We start from the raw sequence: 18,196 nt of genomic DNA, 5'->3' as shown, positions 1-18,196 counted from the left end.
ACTTCTTCTTATGGGAGAGATTCTATTCTTACCCAAGGTATGTAGTTTTATCTGTGGCTTCAGTAGACCAAAATTTTCATACTACAAGCCTAATATTCCTACAAGGAACCCATGCATAATGCCACATATCCCACATAACCAATCTGGTCTTTTATTTATTTTTTTAATAGTTCCATTCTGAGAACTTTGTTCCCAATATTCTGGATAATTTTCTTATTTTATTTCATTGTGTAGACCTGGACTGCCTAAATATGCCTTCCTTTCCCAGTTAGTCCTGGCAGAAACTGTGAAGCCAAAGTTAACATCATAATATCCCTTTTTTGAAGAGTTTATGCTCTTGGTGGGTGGGGTAGGGGGAGGGGCAGCCCTGGGGGGAGTCATCTCTACTTAGCTTATCTTGCAACAAGTATGAATCAGTAGCCACGACAGACCTTAGCTGGGCCACATCTGGAGAACTGGGGTAGGGGATAGAACATCGCAAAATACCTGGCCCCAGTCTGGTCACTCATCCCTTTTAGGGTAACAAGGAAACTAGCCTGTGGCCTGAGAACATAACACCTGAGACAGAGGCCAATGATCTCCACTCACCCTTCCTTTCCCTGCTTCTACTTGCTCTCCATCTGCCTTCCCACTAAGGTTTCATGCCACATGTCATCTCTCAAACATCCATGATGGCCCAGCCATCCTTTAGGGGTGCTTTCCAACAAGAACATCTCTTCAAGTATCATTCGAGTGATGTTGAAGACACCAGGTGAGCAGGAAGACTTTATGATAGCTAATGACACCTAGGTGAGGCAGTTGAAGGAGAAGCTATTGGCTCACTTTAAATGCCAAATGGACCAACTAGTACTGGTCTTCATGGGCTGTATTCTCAAAGACCATGATAGACTGAGTCAGAGGGGCATCCTTGATGGCCACACCATCCACTTAGTCATCAAGTCTAAACAGGGCTCCAGATTCCTGGCCCATTCTTCCTGGAACTTGCCGACCAATGAGTCTTGCCACAGGGACAGAAACACCAAAGGAAAAAGCAGTGGGGTATATAAGCCTGCTGGTATGAATCACACCCCAGTGGAAGCAGCCCTCTTTGTGGAGTCTGATGCACCCCAGGTGCATACCCAGGACCCAGCAGTGGGTGCTCCTGAGCATATAGCACAGGTGCTGGAGAGTCTTAGCACCCAGTGGCTTTGGTCCACCATGGACCTCATGGGACAGTTCACCTCAGAACACCCAGAAATGCAACCATTGGTGCAACAGAACCCAGAAGTCTCACATATCCTTAACAATTCTGAGATCCAATGGAAGACAATGGAGTTGGCCAGGAACCTGGCCTTGATTCAAGAGATCATGCAGATCCAGCAACCTGTACAGAATCTTGAGAATCCACTGAACCCACTGTCACAACTGGGTACAGAGATAATCCCAGGTGGGGATAATGCCCTGGGTCAGAGCTATGCTGATTTCAATGACCAAATACTCAACAGCTCCCAACATCCCTTTGAGGGGAACCCTTTCACAGCTCTCCTGGAAGGACAAGCCCAAGAACAAGTCCAGTCCTCACCCCCATCTTCACCATCATTCCAGGAAAGGCAGGACCAGATCCCACAATTCAGTATAACCTAAGACATCTATACTAGTTACTGTGGTTTCCCTCCAATCACCTCAGTCAATGTTACCCCGAACAAGGTGAACCATACTTCTAGGGCCAATACTACCACTAATTCCACCAAGGGCCAGAGTCATACCTGTGACATTCTGAAGCCAGCTGGGGGTACCAGCCTTACCTCACTCAGAGCTCACACAGAAACCTCAGGCAGGAGGTAAAGATACCACCATCTCTATAGATAGCTCTGACCAGAGGTTAGAGGATGATCTCCAGTTGTCAGAAGAGCAGGCCAGTTCCACCCAGGTCATAGAAAGCATGGTGCAATTGCTTTTGAACAACCCTTACCTGGCAGTCCAGATGATGTTCATGAATATGCCCAAGCTGAATGAACAGTGGAGGCAGCAGTTCCCCACCTTCCTGCAGCAGACATAGCTTTCTGACATGCTTATAGCCCTAGCCAACCCTAAGGCATCTCAAGCAATATTGCAGATTGAGCATGGTCTGCATCTGCTGACCACTGAGGCTCCTATTCTTCTGCCCTGGGTTGCACATTTCCTCTGGGGCTTTGGCTATCTTCCTTCACCCAGCTGCAGCTACCCTGACACAGTGCCCTTGGCTTGGGATGTGTCAGATATGGCTAAGCCCAAAGGGCCTGAGTACAGTGACAAATCTGAAACAGTCATGCAGAGGTTACAATCTCTAGCTGAAGATTCTGCCCACCTTCTACAAGCCCCTGAGATTCATTTCAGCAAGCAAATAGAATCTCTTCAGGCCATGGGATTTGAGAACCACCATGCCAATCTGCAAGGACTCATTGCCACTGAAGGGGACACCAGCACTGCAATTCGCAAGCTCAAGAGATCCCAGGGGTTCTAACCACAATGCCTGCCTGCTCCCTCATTACCTGCCTGCTGACCCATTTGATCATCTCATCTGTTAGTTGGAGAAGTCCTGGAGTAGGAGAAAGCAACCAATACCTCCTCTACCAAATAATTGACTATTGGCCATGGCTAGAATACCTGTCAATAAAATGGCTACACCCATTTGCCTCCATCTGAGGTTGGCTTTGTTTCTTTCAAAAAAGGCATCTATCTGGCCCTGGCCTGTATGGCTCATGCCTGGAAAGTCCTCAGGTTCAATTCCCAGTAAAGGGCAGCACCTGAGTTGCAGGTTTTATCCCAGGCCCTGGTCAGGACACATGCAGGAGGCAACCAATCAATGTGTCTCTCTCATATTGACACCTCTCTCTCTCTCTCTCTCTCTCTCTCTCTCTCTCTCTTTCTCTCTCTCCCTCCCTCCTTCCCTTCTACTCTCTCTAAAAAACAATGAAAAAATATCCTCAGGTGAGGATTAACAACAACAACAAAGGCATCTATCTGTGTGTGATATTTCAGTCTCACCTACCTGCATACCTGAACACACACACATCATGTCTATATTAATATAGGGAATTATAGTTGACCACATAGAACCACATGCATCATGTTCACATACCCAAGAACATGCATATGTAGACTCAGACAGATATGTACACATTTGTAGTTTCACATAACTAAAGATTCACCTATATTGGCACATAGTTAACACACAGGTAAGCACAGTCATGTGCATACAGAGATATACACAAATTCCTAGAGACACATAGACTTACACTTAAGGAGGGCAAACCATACAAAAGAGAAAAATACTACAGATAGACTCAGAAATGTGTGGGACACACATTTCCCAACCACATCATCTTTCGCATATCTAATGCTTGCAGCTCACATTTTCTATGGTTAGTCAAGGTTCCATCTCTGTTTCCTTTCTCACCAAGAGTATCTCAGCCAACTGGTACGGAAACAATTGTAGTTCAGCTACTCAAGTATTAAATTATTTAATAAGCTCTTGCCATAACTTAGTTAAGTCAACTATTATTTTAGGCATTGAAGAAATAACTGTGATAAAACAAAGATCCATTACTTATGGAGTTTACTTTCTTTTGTGGGGATCAAGCATTCAACTTATAGACACATTAGGTGGTGATACATGCTGTGAAGAAAAGTGAATCAGGTTAAGCTTTTCTAAATAGTGAATAATCAGGACAGGGCTCTCTGAAAAGGCGACAGTTGAGCAGAAGTCAGAAAAATTCAAGATGTAAATGGGCAATTCCCTGGGAGAAGAATATTCCAGGCAGAGAAGTCTGTATAATAAAAGTAAAAGCCATTAAGTAGGAGTCTGCTCATGTTTGAGGAATAACAAGGAGATAGTATAGCTGGAGTGAATAAGAAAATGGGGGGGAAAGAGGACCTTAAAGAAATCATAAAGAGATTTTTAGGTCTGGTAAGGACTTTGGATTTTACTGTGAAAATCACTGCTGGATTTTGAGCAAAGGAATGAAGTGATTTAATTTATCAGCCTAGCTGTTGAGTGGGGAATAGATAATGGTAAAGGGAAAAGTTGGAAGCAGTAAAGCTAGTAGGTGTTTTTGTGGTGGAGCAGAGAGAAGAGGGTAATGTTCGAGACTAGGGCAGAAGCAGTGGAGGTGGTGAGAGTATTCTGATTTTGGACTGCAAAGGGGATCCTTAGACATGTCTATGCTCCTCACAGGCCACCCACCCTCCAGGCTGGACATCTTCATCAGCAAGGGGGAAGGACAGGTCCACAAAGTTCCAAGTGTGTCTAGCAAAACTACTGCTAAGGATTCCTACTCCACCACCAAGACCTACCAAAAGGATATGCCTCAAGAAAGAAATTATAGCTAAAACTGATGCTTTACCTCCTCAATAAGAATTTCATATTAATCCAATATCTTGGTTACCTCAGTTTACATAAAAAGCTCAGGCTCTCAAGGTTCTCTCTCTCTCTCTCTCTCTCTCTAATCCTCACCCAAGGATATTTTTCCATTGCTTTTCAGAGAGAGTGGGAGGGAGAGAGAGAGAGAGAGAGAGAGAGACATCGATGTGAGAGACACACATTGATTGGTTACCTCCTGCAGGCACCCTGACCAGGGCTGGGGATGGAGCTTGCAAGGGAGGTATGCACCCTAGGCCAGAATTGAACCCAGGACCCTTCAGTCCATGGGCTGATGCTCTAACCACTGAGCAAAATCAGCTAGGGCAGGTCCTCTTACTAATTCTCATCCCAACAAACTTGAACATCTCTCATCTGACTCAATAGTCCACTTGTCATCAATTCTCCAAACCTTTCCACCCTACCATTTAGAACTCATAATTTAGCAAAAGCAAAACCCTTGTACCTACAACTTTCCAAACGTTCCCTTGCCTTTTTTGCTGCTACTGAATTCTGGCTGTCCACTGAGGACACTGCTTCTCCAGCAGTGCTAGTTGCTTGTTTCGTTCCATATGGATTTAGAAGTGGGGTAAGTGTCCTTCTTGCACCTTCTTTTGCTTTCTGACCACAATTCTCTAGCTTCAACACTATTCCACATCTATCAATATAATCATTCTGGCATAGCACTCACCTAGCAAACTCACCATGGTCTATCTGACTCTGCCTAATCTCTGTGTAGGCAGAGAAAATTAGACAACTGTGCTGACTAATCTCATTTAAATTTATTACCAAAAGCCTTAATTGGTCTCTCAGTGATCCTTCTACGTTTTCCTTCTCCAATATTTCTCATCAGAATCTGCTTTAGTGTGTTAAAAGATGAATTTCTGAGTTCCATTCCAAGAGGTCCTGATTCAGTAGGTCTAGAGTGGAGCTCCAGGTGATGCTGCTGCTGCTGATGTGGGGAACCACACTTGGAGAGCCAATGCTCTAGTCAATTCACTATCTTATACTTTGCAATGATCATTCTATATATTTTCTGTTCTTCTCACACTTTCACCATCCTCATTTCTACTCTCATCATCACAGCTGATATTTTGCTCATTCCAATAAGAAGACAAGTGATCAGAACTGACTTACACCTGCACCCATCACTAAATCCACCAGCTAACTTGCATCTGTACTCATACACTCTGCCCTTCATCCTGTTGTATTGAATAAACTGTCCATGTTCCTAAATCAAACTCTCCATTTGTCTAACTACTCAACAATTTACTCTTGAATTTTTTTTCCTTTTCTCTTGCTTCATTTTTTTCTCATTGGATTGCTCCCATCAGAATAAAAATGTCATATTCTCAAGAAAAAACAAAACAAAAAAGCCTTTATCACCACATGCCCATAGAGCCACCAACCTTTTTTTTTTTTTAATTTTTATCACTTACAATACTTTTATTTGATCCACTTTTTTCTAATCCATTGGTTTTTAAACCCAGTCCATTAGGTTTTCTGCACCCAACACTTGTCCAAAACTTGTTTCATCATGGTCCTAATTCTCTCTTGTCAAATCCAGTAGCAATTCTCAGTTCCCCTTCTACTGACCTACCAGCATCATTTGACACATTTGGTTACTCTCTCCTTTTTGAAACTCTCCTTCATCTTCCCTCTCTTTCTCTCTCTGCTTTTTTTGACTTAATGTTTTATTTTTTCTAAATGTCCTTTGCTGAGTCCATCTGATCTTCCAGATGTCTAATTATTGTAATGCCTGTGACTGTCTTTTTACCTCTATCTTTTTCCTACATACATTAAGCTCATGATTCTGAATACTTTGTTAACATGGATAAACTCTAGACTCATGGTATTGAATTATCTTCCTACATTTGCCTTTGAATATAAAATAGACATCTCACATATAGGTAAAAATGAACTCTTAATTTTCTGGATAACAACCATATTCCCTCTTTGTTTTGTTTTGTTTGTTTTTTTCTAATCTCAATAATAGCCAATCCATTCTTTGAATTCTTCTGGAGAATAATGATTTTTTTAAGTAAAAAAAAAATAAAATTGTCAATTTCCACTCCTCTCATACTCTAGCTTCTGCCCATCAGAAAGTCAATACTTTGAAAATATATAAATAATTTATGGCTAATGTTGAATCAGAGAAAAGACTGGAACATCAGATGCCAGGAAGAAGAAGGTTGACTGGGAAGTAGCTGAATTTGTGTCTTAATGGGGACACAGAAGATTAAGAAATCTTTCTTAGTTGTTCAATCCAAGTGAGCCTCCACATACCACATACCAGGGCTTGTGGAAGCACGACTCTTGGACTCAGAAGGAGGGTCAGCAGAGGCCCCTCACTATGAAAAAGGCAATGGAGATCAAGGAAGTGGAAAAGTTAAAGGTTGAGGGAGACAGAGGTCCCAGGGATGCAGTGTACCTTGGAGAAATCTCAAGAATCCATGGTATGAGGCTGTGATGTCAGTGCTGAGGTCACAGAGGTGACCTGATAGAGTGGGTTCCAGCCCAGAAGGCTTCAGGGGTGGCTGCTCAGCAAGATGAGGGCGGTTTGGAGCCCTGTATAAGAGGAAGGACGGGGTCACAGCTGATTGGTATGTATTCCCCAGACTGGGTTCTTCTTCTTGCCAATGCCCCTTTACTCATCCACTGTAGGCCTCTTTTCCAGGGCCTCAGGTGTTCCTTCCCTGACCCCTACATCTCTCAAAGCCATAATCCTCTCAAAGCATCCTACCTCAGGGACCTCATTGACCCTTCTATGTGGACTCTAGTTTTCTCACGTTGAGATCCCAGGCCCTTTTTCTGTTCACCTTTCCTACTTTCACCACTACCCCAAAAGATGATCTTGGTCTCCCATTCCCATCCCCCAGCTGTGTCCCCACAGACCTGGGCCTTCTGCTGCCCACCATGGCCAAAAGCGGAGAGGCCCTGCCACAGGGCAGTCTAGCACCAGTCCAGGATCCCCACCTCATCAAAGTGACAGTGAAGACGCCTAAGGACAAGGAGGATTTCTCAGTTACAGACACTTGCACTATCCAGCAGCTGAAGAAAGAGATATCTCAGCGCTTTAAGGCTCACCCTGATCAGCTGGTCTTAATCTTTGCTGGCAAAATCCTCAAGGACCCTGACTCACTGGCACAGTGTGGAGTGAGAGATGGCCTCACTGTCCACCTGGTCATCAAGATGCAGCGCCGTACCATAAGCACTGAGTCCCCAGCTGCTTCAGTCCCTACTCCAGCCCCTCGATCTCTTCTTCAGCCAAGCTCTATTTACCCAACAGATGGGCCATCCACCTTTAGCTTAGGTCTCCTCACAGGTCTCAGTGGGCTGGGCCTGACTTCTGGTAGTTTCCTCGACCAGCCAAGTTCACTGATGTGGCAGCATGTATCTGTGCCTGAGTTTGTGGCTCAGATTATTGATGAGCCTTTCCTCCAGGGTCTGATGTCAAACACAGGCCTGGTGAGCCAGCTGGTCCTTGACAACCCCCATATGCAGCAGCTGATCCAGCACAACCCGGAGATTGGGCATATTCTCAACAACCCCGAAATCATGCGGCAGACACTGGAGTTTTTACGTAACCCTGCCATGATGCAAGAGATGATGCGTAGCCAGGACCGGGCACTCAGTAACCTGGAGAGCATTCCTGGTGGCTACAATGTGCTTCGGACCATGTACACAGATATTATGGACCCAATGCTTAATGCTGTACAGGAACAGTTTGGTGGCAATCCCTTTGCTGCTGCCACTTCTGCTAATGCTACCACTAACAGCAGCCAACCTTCAAGGACAGAGAACTGTGACCCTCTTCCCAACCCCTGGGCTGCCACAAATGGAGGCTCAGGTGGCAGGCGGGGCAGGTGGCCTGGGGACCAGGACATATCTGAAATTAGAAATAGGGTTCCCAACATTCTGGGTAGTATAGGACTCTATGACTATCTCCAACAATTACACGAGAGTCCCCAGTCCCTGGGAACCTACCTGCAGGGGACTGCATCCACCCTCAGTCCAAGCCAAGAAGCACCACCACCAGGAAACCAAGTTCCCCCAACTTCACCCTCATCCCAGAAACCTGAGTCAGGCCAGCCACTCCCCAAGGAGTCAGTAACAATCAAAGGCAAGTCCTCTTGCCCAGCATTCTTGAGATACCCCACAGAGAGTAGTCCTAGACAGAATGGAAGCCAAGATTGTGCAAGGAATGGGTCCACTGGTCACAGTACCAGCATGCCTGATCTTCTCTCAGAGCTGGGAGTTGCTGCCAACAGGGCCCCATTTGTTCCTTCCCCACATTCCCCAATGGTGGCTACCCCTGGAATCTCTGAGCATTCCTGGCTGCCGCCACCAGCTTATCCAAGATCTCCGCGGCCAGCCAGCATGAATCAGGCCCCACTGTTGCAGGATGAGATACGTCGGCAGCTGCCCCTGCTTCTGCATCTTCAGGCAGCCATGGCGAACCCTCCTGCCATGCGTGCCCTGCTGCAGATTGAGCAGGGTCTACAGGTCCTGGCAACTGAAGCACCTCACCTCCTACTCTGGTTCATGCCTTGCCTAGCTGGGCTGGGGAATATGGCAGGAGGTGTAGAGGCTAGAGAGGATACCCTTATGCCTGAGGCTCCCTCACCAGCCCCAGTTCCTGAGATTCCCCCAGAACAGGGCTCTGTGGATCTAGGCCTCCATTCTGCTCCTTTTCTCCAAATACTACAGGCCCTAGCTAGTGCCAATTCCCAGCAGCTGCAGCCCGAGGCTCACTTCCGGGTGCAGCTAGAACAACTGCGGGCCATGGGCTTTCTGAATTCTGAAGCCAATCTCCAGGCCCTCATCGCCACAGGAGGTGATGTAGATGCAGCGGTGGAAAAGCTGAGGCAGTCATAGGAGCCCAAGTTGTTCAGACCATATCTTTTTCTCTGTGCCCTTTCCCCCGCACCCCACTGTCCAGCTCCCCCATTCTTGAATGCAGCCGCACTATGAACCGGATTTACTATTATGCCCTTTACTGCGGAGATAATATCATTCCAGAGTCAATGAGGAAAAACAAGGCCCAGAAACAGGGTGGGGGTGCTATGAGTGACCACCCCTGCCACTGTGCCATCATGGGGCCCCAGTCTGAGTTCTGCATATGCTTGTCTTGAGAGGCAATTACATCCAATCTCCAGCTGCTGCCTGAGTCTGATTCTTTGTGGGCTCTGAGAAAAGGGGAATGTATGAGAGAAGAAGTGATGATAAGAGCTATATCTGCCTGAGTGGGAAGGCTTGAGGGGAAACTGAGTGAAGTTAGAAGTTCCAGAGGCATGGAGAACAGAGCAGGGCAAGCTGAGGCAGCTTTCTTGGTGTGTTTCCAGAGGTCCCCCAGATTTTGTGTCCTGTAGGAGTTGCCACCTTGTATTCCATTCTTTGGTGCTTCTACTACCAGCTTGACTGAAGAGTGAAAGTGGGCAGTTCTTGTTTTTATTGCCACTGAATACGGTGGCTCTCATTTTCTGGATTCGATGCTGATCCCTGAGTGGATAGGATAGAGCAGGATTCAGGCTGAGCTCTAAGATTCCCTCATCTTACCAAGTTTACAAAGTCACTGGCCCTAGCAACCAGATTCAGAGAGTTGCTATCATTGACAGACTCTGCATGCCTTGAATTTTTGTCTTTCTTGCAACTCCCAGCTCTGAAATTGAGCACCTACCCTGGGCTCAGCATTCACTATTAGGAACTCATTGTGAGTAAGAGATGTGATCCTGCCCTCATGAGTTTATCACCTGGTAGCAGGAACTGTTCAAATTGTGAGTATTTGAAGAGTGCTCATAGTGTAATTACAAACTATGATAAATGCTCTGAAGAAAGAGAAGGGGTGTGTGAAATAGCATAACAGGTTTGATCTAGTCTGGGGAGACAGGGAAGACTTCTGTGAGTATGCACTCTATCTGAAAAGTAAGAATGGAGCAGGTAAAGATTTGAGAGGGAGAGAAGAGTATTCCAGCAGAAGAGTCATTATGCACAAAGGCACTGAGGTAGGACTTGCGTCACACATGGGACGTGCCGTAGGAATCTTGGACTAAAATTTAGTTCCCACTCAGAGATGCTTCCTGTTGCCCATGTACTTCTAAGGTGAAAGTGCTACAATTCATAAATCAAGTGAGTGAACCATGTCTTCTAGTCCCCATACATGTAAACGTGCCCATGGGCTCACACCGGTAAGCACACTTTGGAGAAATGCCTCAACACGCAGTGCATGTTCACAGGTAAGTATACCTTCACATGGGCATGTGCATAAGCCCACACGCACGACACAGAGTTTTACCACAGAAGAGGAGTATAAACATTTGAAAAATTTATGCTATATTCCTGTCAAGAAAAGTGTCTTTTGTAGAGGACACTGCTATGGTACAGGTGGCCTCAGTGTGTGTATAAACGTCAGAGCCTCAGTGTTGAAGGTCCTTTCAGGGACTGGAACCAGGATACTTGGACCAAACTCTCTACTGTTTAGCTACCTATAGGTGGCTTAGAGATAAAAGAAGCTTTTGAGGACAATTTTTGCCCACTGTTTTAAGGTTCAAACTCTAGGTGGACCACCAGGTTGCAAAATCCCCTTTTATCTTTCACTTCATTCCCCATCAGTGGGGGAGTTCTTGTCCCAGTGGAAGGAAGTGTAGTTTATGATGGTGCTAGGGGAAACAGAGATAAAATTCTTCCCCCTCCATTTCCTAAACAAGGCAAGTGTTCTGGGGCTGCTTCTGACTGGGGAAGATATATGTATAGTATACAATCTCTAATTTTCATCCTGGGAAGGCCAGTAGGTATGAGGGAAAAAAACGGGGAAAGAAATGTTGAGGCTTTTCTCTGTCTTATAGATGGGAAAGGGAAGCATGGGGATCAGCTTACCAGGCCAGACATAGGTGGGAATCTGCATCTAAAAGTCCTGGGTAAGGAGAAGGATGTTCATTGAATGGACTCATTTCTGGCCATCTGCTCTTGAGAGCCCTCTTCAGTTGATGGGTTAGTTAGAATCCTTGCAAAGGCCTCATCAGTGACCACATCAGCCCCATGCCCTGCTCCACGGTGAAGGAGGTGGGCTTCCAGGAGGAGGTTCCTGGGGCAGGCACAGTCACTGGTCTCCATTAGCAAGCATAGGGCCTGGTACATGGGAAGCACACAGTACATGACTGATTGAGACAACATTGAATGGGGAGTGAGGAAATGAGTGATTGAATGAGAAGGTGGTTGAGGAGACTAGGTAGATACGAATTAAAGAGGATATCACAGGACTGGAGATTGTGCTTTGGGAAATAAAGACTGTTGGGGTTTGGGGAAGAGAGATTCCTGTGGGCTGATATTACTGAAAGAGCAGGCTCTGGAGACATCCCATGTGCAGTCCCGGCTCTGATTCTCACACTCTATCAGCAGTGCTCCAAGTCAAATGTCTGGGCCTTGGAAGGACCGCACACCACGGGGTGGTGTGGGTGGAGGATAGAAGCAGGGTCAGAGCTCTGGTTATACTTGGCCTTATGCCTGGATTCTCACAAAATGTACCCTTTCTTCAAGAGGTTTGATAGAAAGAAAAAAAAAAACAACCCACAAAAAACAGTGAAGTCTGCTGATCTGTATCACAGATAGACAGCCAGGTAGGTGGACAGCATTTTAAGAGAAAGGTACTACCCAAACAACAGAAAGTACTTTTTGACATCTTTGTTCTTTATTTTTTAAAAAGATATTTCCCTAATGTCTGTCATAAGTACATGCCCCATTTTTCTAGATAGATTAGGGTCACACTTATTACATTTAATTTTAATAACAGTTAACACTTTTTGAGGTTTTCCTACATCCTGGGTCCTGTTTCAAGCTTTTTACACCTGCAGCCACACAATAGTTCTTTAATGCAGGTCATATTATTATCCCTATTTTTCAGATGAGGAAAACTGAGGCATAGGAAGAGGGGAAGTGCATTTCTTTTAAAGCTATACAGCTTCTGCCTAGTAGAGTCAGGATTTGAAATTAGATCACCTATTTCCAGAGCCCACACTCTTAAACACTGCAAGGAATGAAGTTAATGCTTTAATCCTTACTCAAACAAAACGAAAGAGACAGTTCATGGGATTTCATTGAAATTTTTGCACCCTTGAGTTATCTACAATGGACTGAAATACCTTCTTTACCGAGTTTCTCATATGAGTATATGTGTATCAATTTTTTAAAATCTGATCTACTAGCACCACATTTCAATTATTTATTTTCTTGGCTGTTTTTTTTCTTTTTAAATTTTTTTCAATTACAATTTACATTCAATATTACATTAGTTTTGATAGGAGGGAGGGCACTTAAGAAGAGGACCACAGTTGTTTAATAATTATTCACCTTACTAACTATAAATAAGAGGTTTTCTTACAGACCCTGGGAAACTGGAGGATGCATTGCAAAAAGAAGAACAAGGCTGTAAAAAGAAATACATTTTAAAAGCAGATCAAGAACAGGACAAGCTTTGATTTGGTTGCTGTGCCTGAACTCTGATCCCTACTCTGGGAGTTTGCCTCAGGAATGCTGACCATTCTCTGGTCCTAGGAACCGGCTGAGCTATTTGTAACACCATAGAAGATTAGCCACTTTGTTATTGGACTTCGAGCTTCTGAAATTTGGGCTGCAGACCCTCCCCTCCCCTATCCCTGTTACATTTGCAGCTTGCAGATGCATGTAGTTCTCTTCTACCTTACCCTTATATAATCAGCCAACTGGCGAAGGGAGTAAGAGCAGAATTTCCAGGGTGACCAACTGCTCTCCCCACTGCCAGCATTATTGGAATAAATGCTCATACATGATTCAACTCTGTCTCTCCTTAATTTGGCTCAAGTAGTGACGGGTGGCCTGGGACCTGTTGTGTCCAGTATCAGTTTTAAAGGTATAGTACAGAGATTATACAATCATATACTTTACAGTGTTCCCTCTAGTATTTAAGTACCTATCTGACACTGTACATAGTTATTACAATATTATTGACTATATTCCCTATGCTACTTTACCGCTTCTGGACTATTTTGTGACTATCAATTTTTAGTTCTTAATCCCTTTACCCAGTTCCTCAATCCCCTCCTCTCTGGCAACCATCATTTGTTATCAGTATCCAAATTCTTCAATTATTTTAATTTTGCAAAATCCTAATGTCTAATTTTGTTGATTTTTCTGAATACACTTAATAGTAGATGGTAAATTTCAGAAAAGGACAAATGACATTTTAGTTGGCTTTCCTTTACATTTATAAATTAGAGAAAAAGTGAGAAATGTATCAGAGAAAGTCTTTTGGAATAGGAAATATTTCCATTTAAGCTTTATTTGTTTATAAAGAACTGTAGTTTCTTCATATAAGTTCTACACATTTAGCTTTGTTTAAACATTACGTTCTTGGTTGTTTTGAGTAAGATTTTTTTCATTATGTTTTCAGAATGGCTATTGTTGTGATGAAACTGTGTCGTCACCAGTTACATTTTGAATTCTTATTTCAGAGAGATTTTTCACTGATTCTCATGCAGCAAGCAAATGTTTCCTTGATAAACAGTCATAAAGCCACCACTATGCTAATAGTTAAACCTCTTCTTTTCTAAAAACATAATTTCTCAGTTTAAAAAATATTTAGTTGAAGTTTATATGCCATTCTGAACTACGGAGAAGGAGGCAGATGTCTGGGATTTCGAAAGGAAAGTAGGCAACTCACAGTAGGTGAGAACAACACACGTAGTCAACAAAGTATTGCTGGGCCACCCAAACATCGGAACATGGCATCTGGCTGACTTTGTAAGATTCCTTTCTGTCTCCCTCACACAGTTTATATTATGTTAAGGTGATAGCTTCTTTTCTTTAGGCAGGTTTTTCTATCTGAATTCCTTTAGGCAGTTAAAAGTTCTGAGTCTTCTTTTTCTTAAAATTAACCAGCTTAAAATAATCAGTATCCTAGAAAACATATTTTGGGGTGAAAAATTCTGCTTCTCCTCAGTGTCCAGAGTGTAGAGAATGAGGGGAAGAACACACCCAAGTGAGGTGGGAAAGACAAGTGAGTGCAAGATTGCACAGGGCACAGGCCGGGCATGCCTCAGGAGTTGCGCATCAACCTAGGATCCAGCAGATCGCGGTTTGATTCCGGGGCACGGCACATGCCCAGGTTGCGGGCTCGATTCCCTGTTGGGGGCTTGCAGGAGGCGGCTCATCACTGGCAACTTTCTCATCATTGATGTTTCTATCTCTGTCTCTCCCTCTCCCTTCCTCTCTCTGAATCAATAAAGATATATTTAATTTTAAAAAAGAAAAAAAAGAAAAAAGATTGCACATGGCTTTGTTGCCCATGCGTGAAGTGTGGATTTTATTTTTAATTTATGTGGAGCATGAATGAGAGGGTGGCAAGGGTGGAAGCCAAAACTGTGGGAAGTAGTGGCTCTAATGGGCCAAGAAAGAAAGCAGGGACACCAGTTAGCAGCAGATTGTAGTATTGAAAGTGTTGAAGTGATCAGATTCAGGATGTATTTTGAAGAAAAAGCCCATAATGCTTGCTGATAAATTAGATGTAGAAAGAGAGGAATAAAGAATGAGTCCTGTGTTTTGGGCCTAAACAACTGGCTGAGTGATAATCTTATTTGAAGAGAGGAGAGGACTGGAGGGAAAGGAAAATCTGAGATCCTGTTCTGACATTAGCTATCTCGGCTGTAAACTTCCCTGCAATACAGAAACTGTGGGAGAAACAGGTTTGTGAAGAGACAGTCAAGAGCTCATTTACTATTATATATTATTTTACTTCTCATGACAGCAAAGGATTCTAATATGTGTTTGCTCCATACACATAAATAAAAATAACTTAAAAATAAAAGGCCAAAGTAGGGGGCAATAAGGGTTTATCTGAGATTAAAAAAATAATTGCAATTTTGGGAAGCACTAATTCAGGCAGAACCCAAATAGTGTTCCCATTAGGAGGTAAAGACAAGGGGTATTAAAGAGAAAGGGAAAGGAAATAATTACATGAAAAGAAGGAAGAAATTTCTGTTGATGTTAATACGGCAAGGAAGGAATTTTTACAGGAGAAATTAAGATAAGCTATTCTTTAGCTATACCCAGTAGTGCTAATTCTAAAGAATGCTTTCATTTTCAGTACTATCTTCAAGGTGCCTGCTTTCCTGTTCTTTTTGCAGATGGCTGTTTGGAATACACTGTCTTTCACCCCCAGTCCAAAGGTTATTGCGCCCAGTCAAATATTCCAAAGGTTTGAGGAGTAAGACTTGCCAGGCCGTTCCCTTGAGATGGTAGCTCTGACTCTGTAATGGCAAAGCCCTAAAACAACCTGCTGTATTCATCTTTACAGTAAGAAATATAATTGCTGCAGAGATTAGACACTTTACCCTGGGGCCCCACCTGCCTGGTGTGGTCAAAAGAGTGCCTGAGAAAGCCCTGTTTTATGTTTTTGCAGCCAAAATATATCCCCTCCCAAGTGACAAACCTCCTCTCCAAATATACATTAAATCTATTAAGTCATAAAGACCTAAAGTGAAACTGTTACTTTCTCACAATTTCTGTTTCAGCTCTGACCCGGTGAGAGTTGAAATCATAGTTTAACTCTGTGGGAACAACTTTATTTACAAGTTCTTGGGGAACACGATGCTGTCTTTCTTAGAACCAGGCAGATGGGTTACTCAGCTTTGTGGTTCTCAGAGAGGCAAGCTTCCTACAAGACCCCAATTGAGGCTGGATGGACTAATCATATATGTCTTCATTCTGTTCATATAGAAATGGGAACCTGTGGTCTTGACTAGGCCATGGGCAGCTGATAGCAATTTAGTGAAGGGTAGGTGACTAGAGTCAGTACTTTGTAAACTGGTTCTATATAGCTGCCTTTTCTACTCAGCGATATTCATTGATCAAACTCAGTGCACATGGTTTTCAACAGTACAGTAGGCTGGTGCAAAACATGTTTCTAAAAAGAAACATTAATTTTTTAAATTTATATTTAACTCAAATCATAAAGAGAGCCAACCTAAGCCAGGTGGTAGAGGCCTCTGCCCTTCCCCCATTCAGGTATCAACTGTGACCTCATCAATGACATCATATCCCCTAAGGCTGGCTCTGAAGAAAGGCAGCTGCCACCCCCAGTGGGAACCAGGTGGCTTCAGGGGTAAACTGGGAGGTGTTTATAGGACGTGGGTGAGAGGACATCACTGGACACCTACTGGTCCCTGCCCCAAGGTGTGCTCAGTGCTACATCTAAGATTCTACAAGTGGCCCTTCATCAGCTCTTGAGGAAATATGGCACAGGCTAGAGAAGAAGCAGGGGACAGTCACCTGGTGTCTGGTCGAGAGCCATCACGTATCATCAGAGTGTCTGTCAAGACCCCGCAGGACTGCCAGGAGTTTATGCTGGCAGAAAACAGCAGCGTCCGTCACTTTAAGAAACAGATCTCCAAGCGCCTTCACTGTGACACTGACCGGTTAGTGCTCATCTTCACTGGAAAGATCCTCCGGGACCAAGACATTCTGAGCCAACGTGGAATCCTTGATGGAACTACGGTCCACTTGGTGGTGAGGACCCGTCTGAAAGGAACTCTGTCCAGTCCCGGAACCCTGCCAGACCCCACAGGCAACTGCACCCGTCGTTCTGAACCCTCCACCTCAGAGAGTGCTGGGCTGGTGGCCAGGCTGGGCTGGCTGGCCCGGAGTTCACCTGATCTGGCTGACTTCTTTGGCCAGCTGGCTCAACTCCTAATGGCTGCGCCCGAGCCCGTGATGCAGTTCTTAGAAGACCCTCTGGTTCAGGGCCTGGCAAGTGAGAAACTGGCCAATACTAGTCAAGTTCCTGAATCCTCCAGGCCAGTACGGAAACCTGAGCCAGCTTTTAAGGCTCAGGAAACTTTGCAGAACCCAGTCCAGCAACAGGGGGTCCTGCAGGCAAACAAGCGAAGGCTAGAGGCCTTAAAGGCAGTGCCAGGTGGTGATAATGCCATGCGTCCCATCTGCCCTGATATCCAGCAGCTTATGCTCTTCACTCTGGCCCCACTGGTTGCTTCCAGAGGCCACAACCCAGGTTCAGAGCTTTGCAGAGGGGAGGCCAATGCGCACAGCGGTACTGACACCACCACTGCCATCACTGCTGCCCCTGCCCCTGCCCCTGCCAGGCCAGTGGCTCAGGAGGTTAGCGCAGGAGCTGTTGCTCAGGCCAGGGGCATGGCCTCAACCCAGGCCAATTCAGGGCACAGGATTGGTATGCCAGACTCATACTCAGACCAAGATCTTTCCTCCCAAGATAGCCAGCAGCCCACAGGGAAAGCCACTCTAACCAGTCAGCTGAGACCCTCACCTTTGGCTTTGCGTAGAGCCTTGCATGTCCTTCAGCAAAATCCGCCTCTGCTACACCAGCTAGCCACGGGCAGCCCCCTGAGACATCATATGCCACTACTTCCCATCCTCACCAACCCACAAGCACTGCAGGCATTGATACAGATAGAAAAGGGCCTGCAGATGCTGTCCAGGGAGGTGCCTGGTCTGGGACCTTGTTTATGGGGCCCTGGTAGGCCGCATGGGGCTACAGAAGCCCCTGAAACTAGACAGGGTCACAGAACAGACCCTGTGCAACCCACCATGGCTGTCCTTCAGCTTCTCCATGCACTGGCCAATGCCTGCTCCCAGTCTACCCAATCCTCACTATCTCCAGCTCTCCTCACTGAAAGCAGGTACCAGCAAGAACTGGAGCATTTGAAGGCCATGGGCTTTGCTAATCGAGATGCCAACCTGCAGGCTCTGATGGCCACAGGTGGAGACATCCATGCTGCCATTGAGAGGCTGCTGGGGGAACCAGAAGCCTAG

General features: G+C 44.9%; 3 protein-coding genes across 3 annotated transcripts; all 3 read left to right on the top strand.

The window, feature by feature from the left end:
* Positions 1-641: 641 nt before the first annotated feature.
* Positions 642-2,482, top strand: UBQLNL (ubiquilin like). The gene is given in 3 exon segments (XM_016214928.2): positions 642-676; positions 678-1,767; positions 1,769-2,482. Coding segments are annotated over 3 exon segments (1,839 nt in total).
* Positions 2,483-7,294: 4,812 nt separating this feature from the next.
* Positions 7,295-9,256, top strand: UBQLN3 (ubiquilin 3). Its single transcript, XM_016215015.2, has one exon. The coding sequence runs from the start codon at positions 7,295-7,297 to the stop codon at positions 9,254-9,256; it is 1,962 nt and encodes a 653-aa protein (XP_016070501.2).
* A 7,386-nt stretch (positions 9,257-16,642) lies between these two features.
* LOC107538611 (ubiquilin-4-like) lies at positions 16,643-18,196 on the top strand. Its single transcript, XM_016214930.2, has one exon. It carries the CDS (start codon positions 16,643-16,645, stop codon positions 18,194-18,196), a length of 1,554 nt encoding a protein of 517 aa, XP_016070416.2.

This window comes from Miniopterus natalensis, chromosome 11 (assembly GCF_054644295.1).
Source record: "Miniopterus natalensis isolate mMinNat1 chromosome 11, mMinNat1.hap1, whole genome shotgun sequence".
NCBI lineage: Eukaryota > Metazoa > Chordata > Mammalia > Chiroptera > Miniopteridae > Miniopterus > Miniopterus natalensis.
The sequence above is the reverse complement of the archived record's forward strand: the minus strand, read 5'-3'. Positions and strand labels throughout refer to the sequence as shown.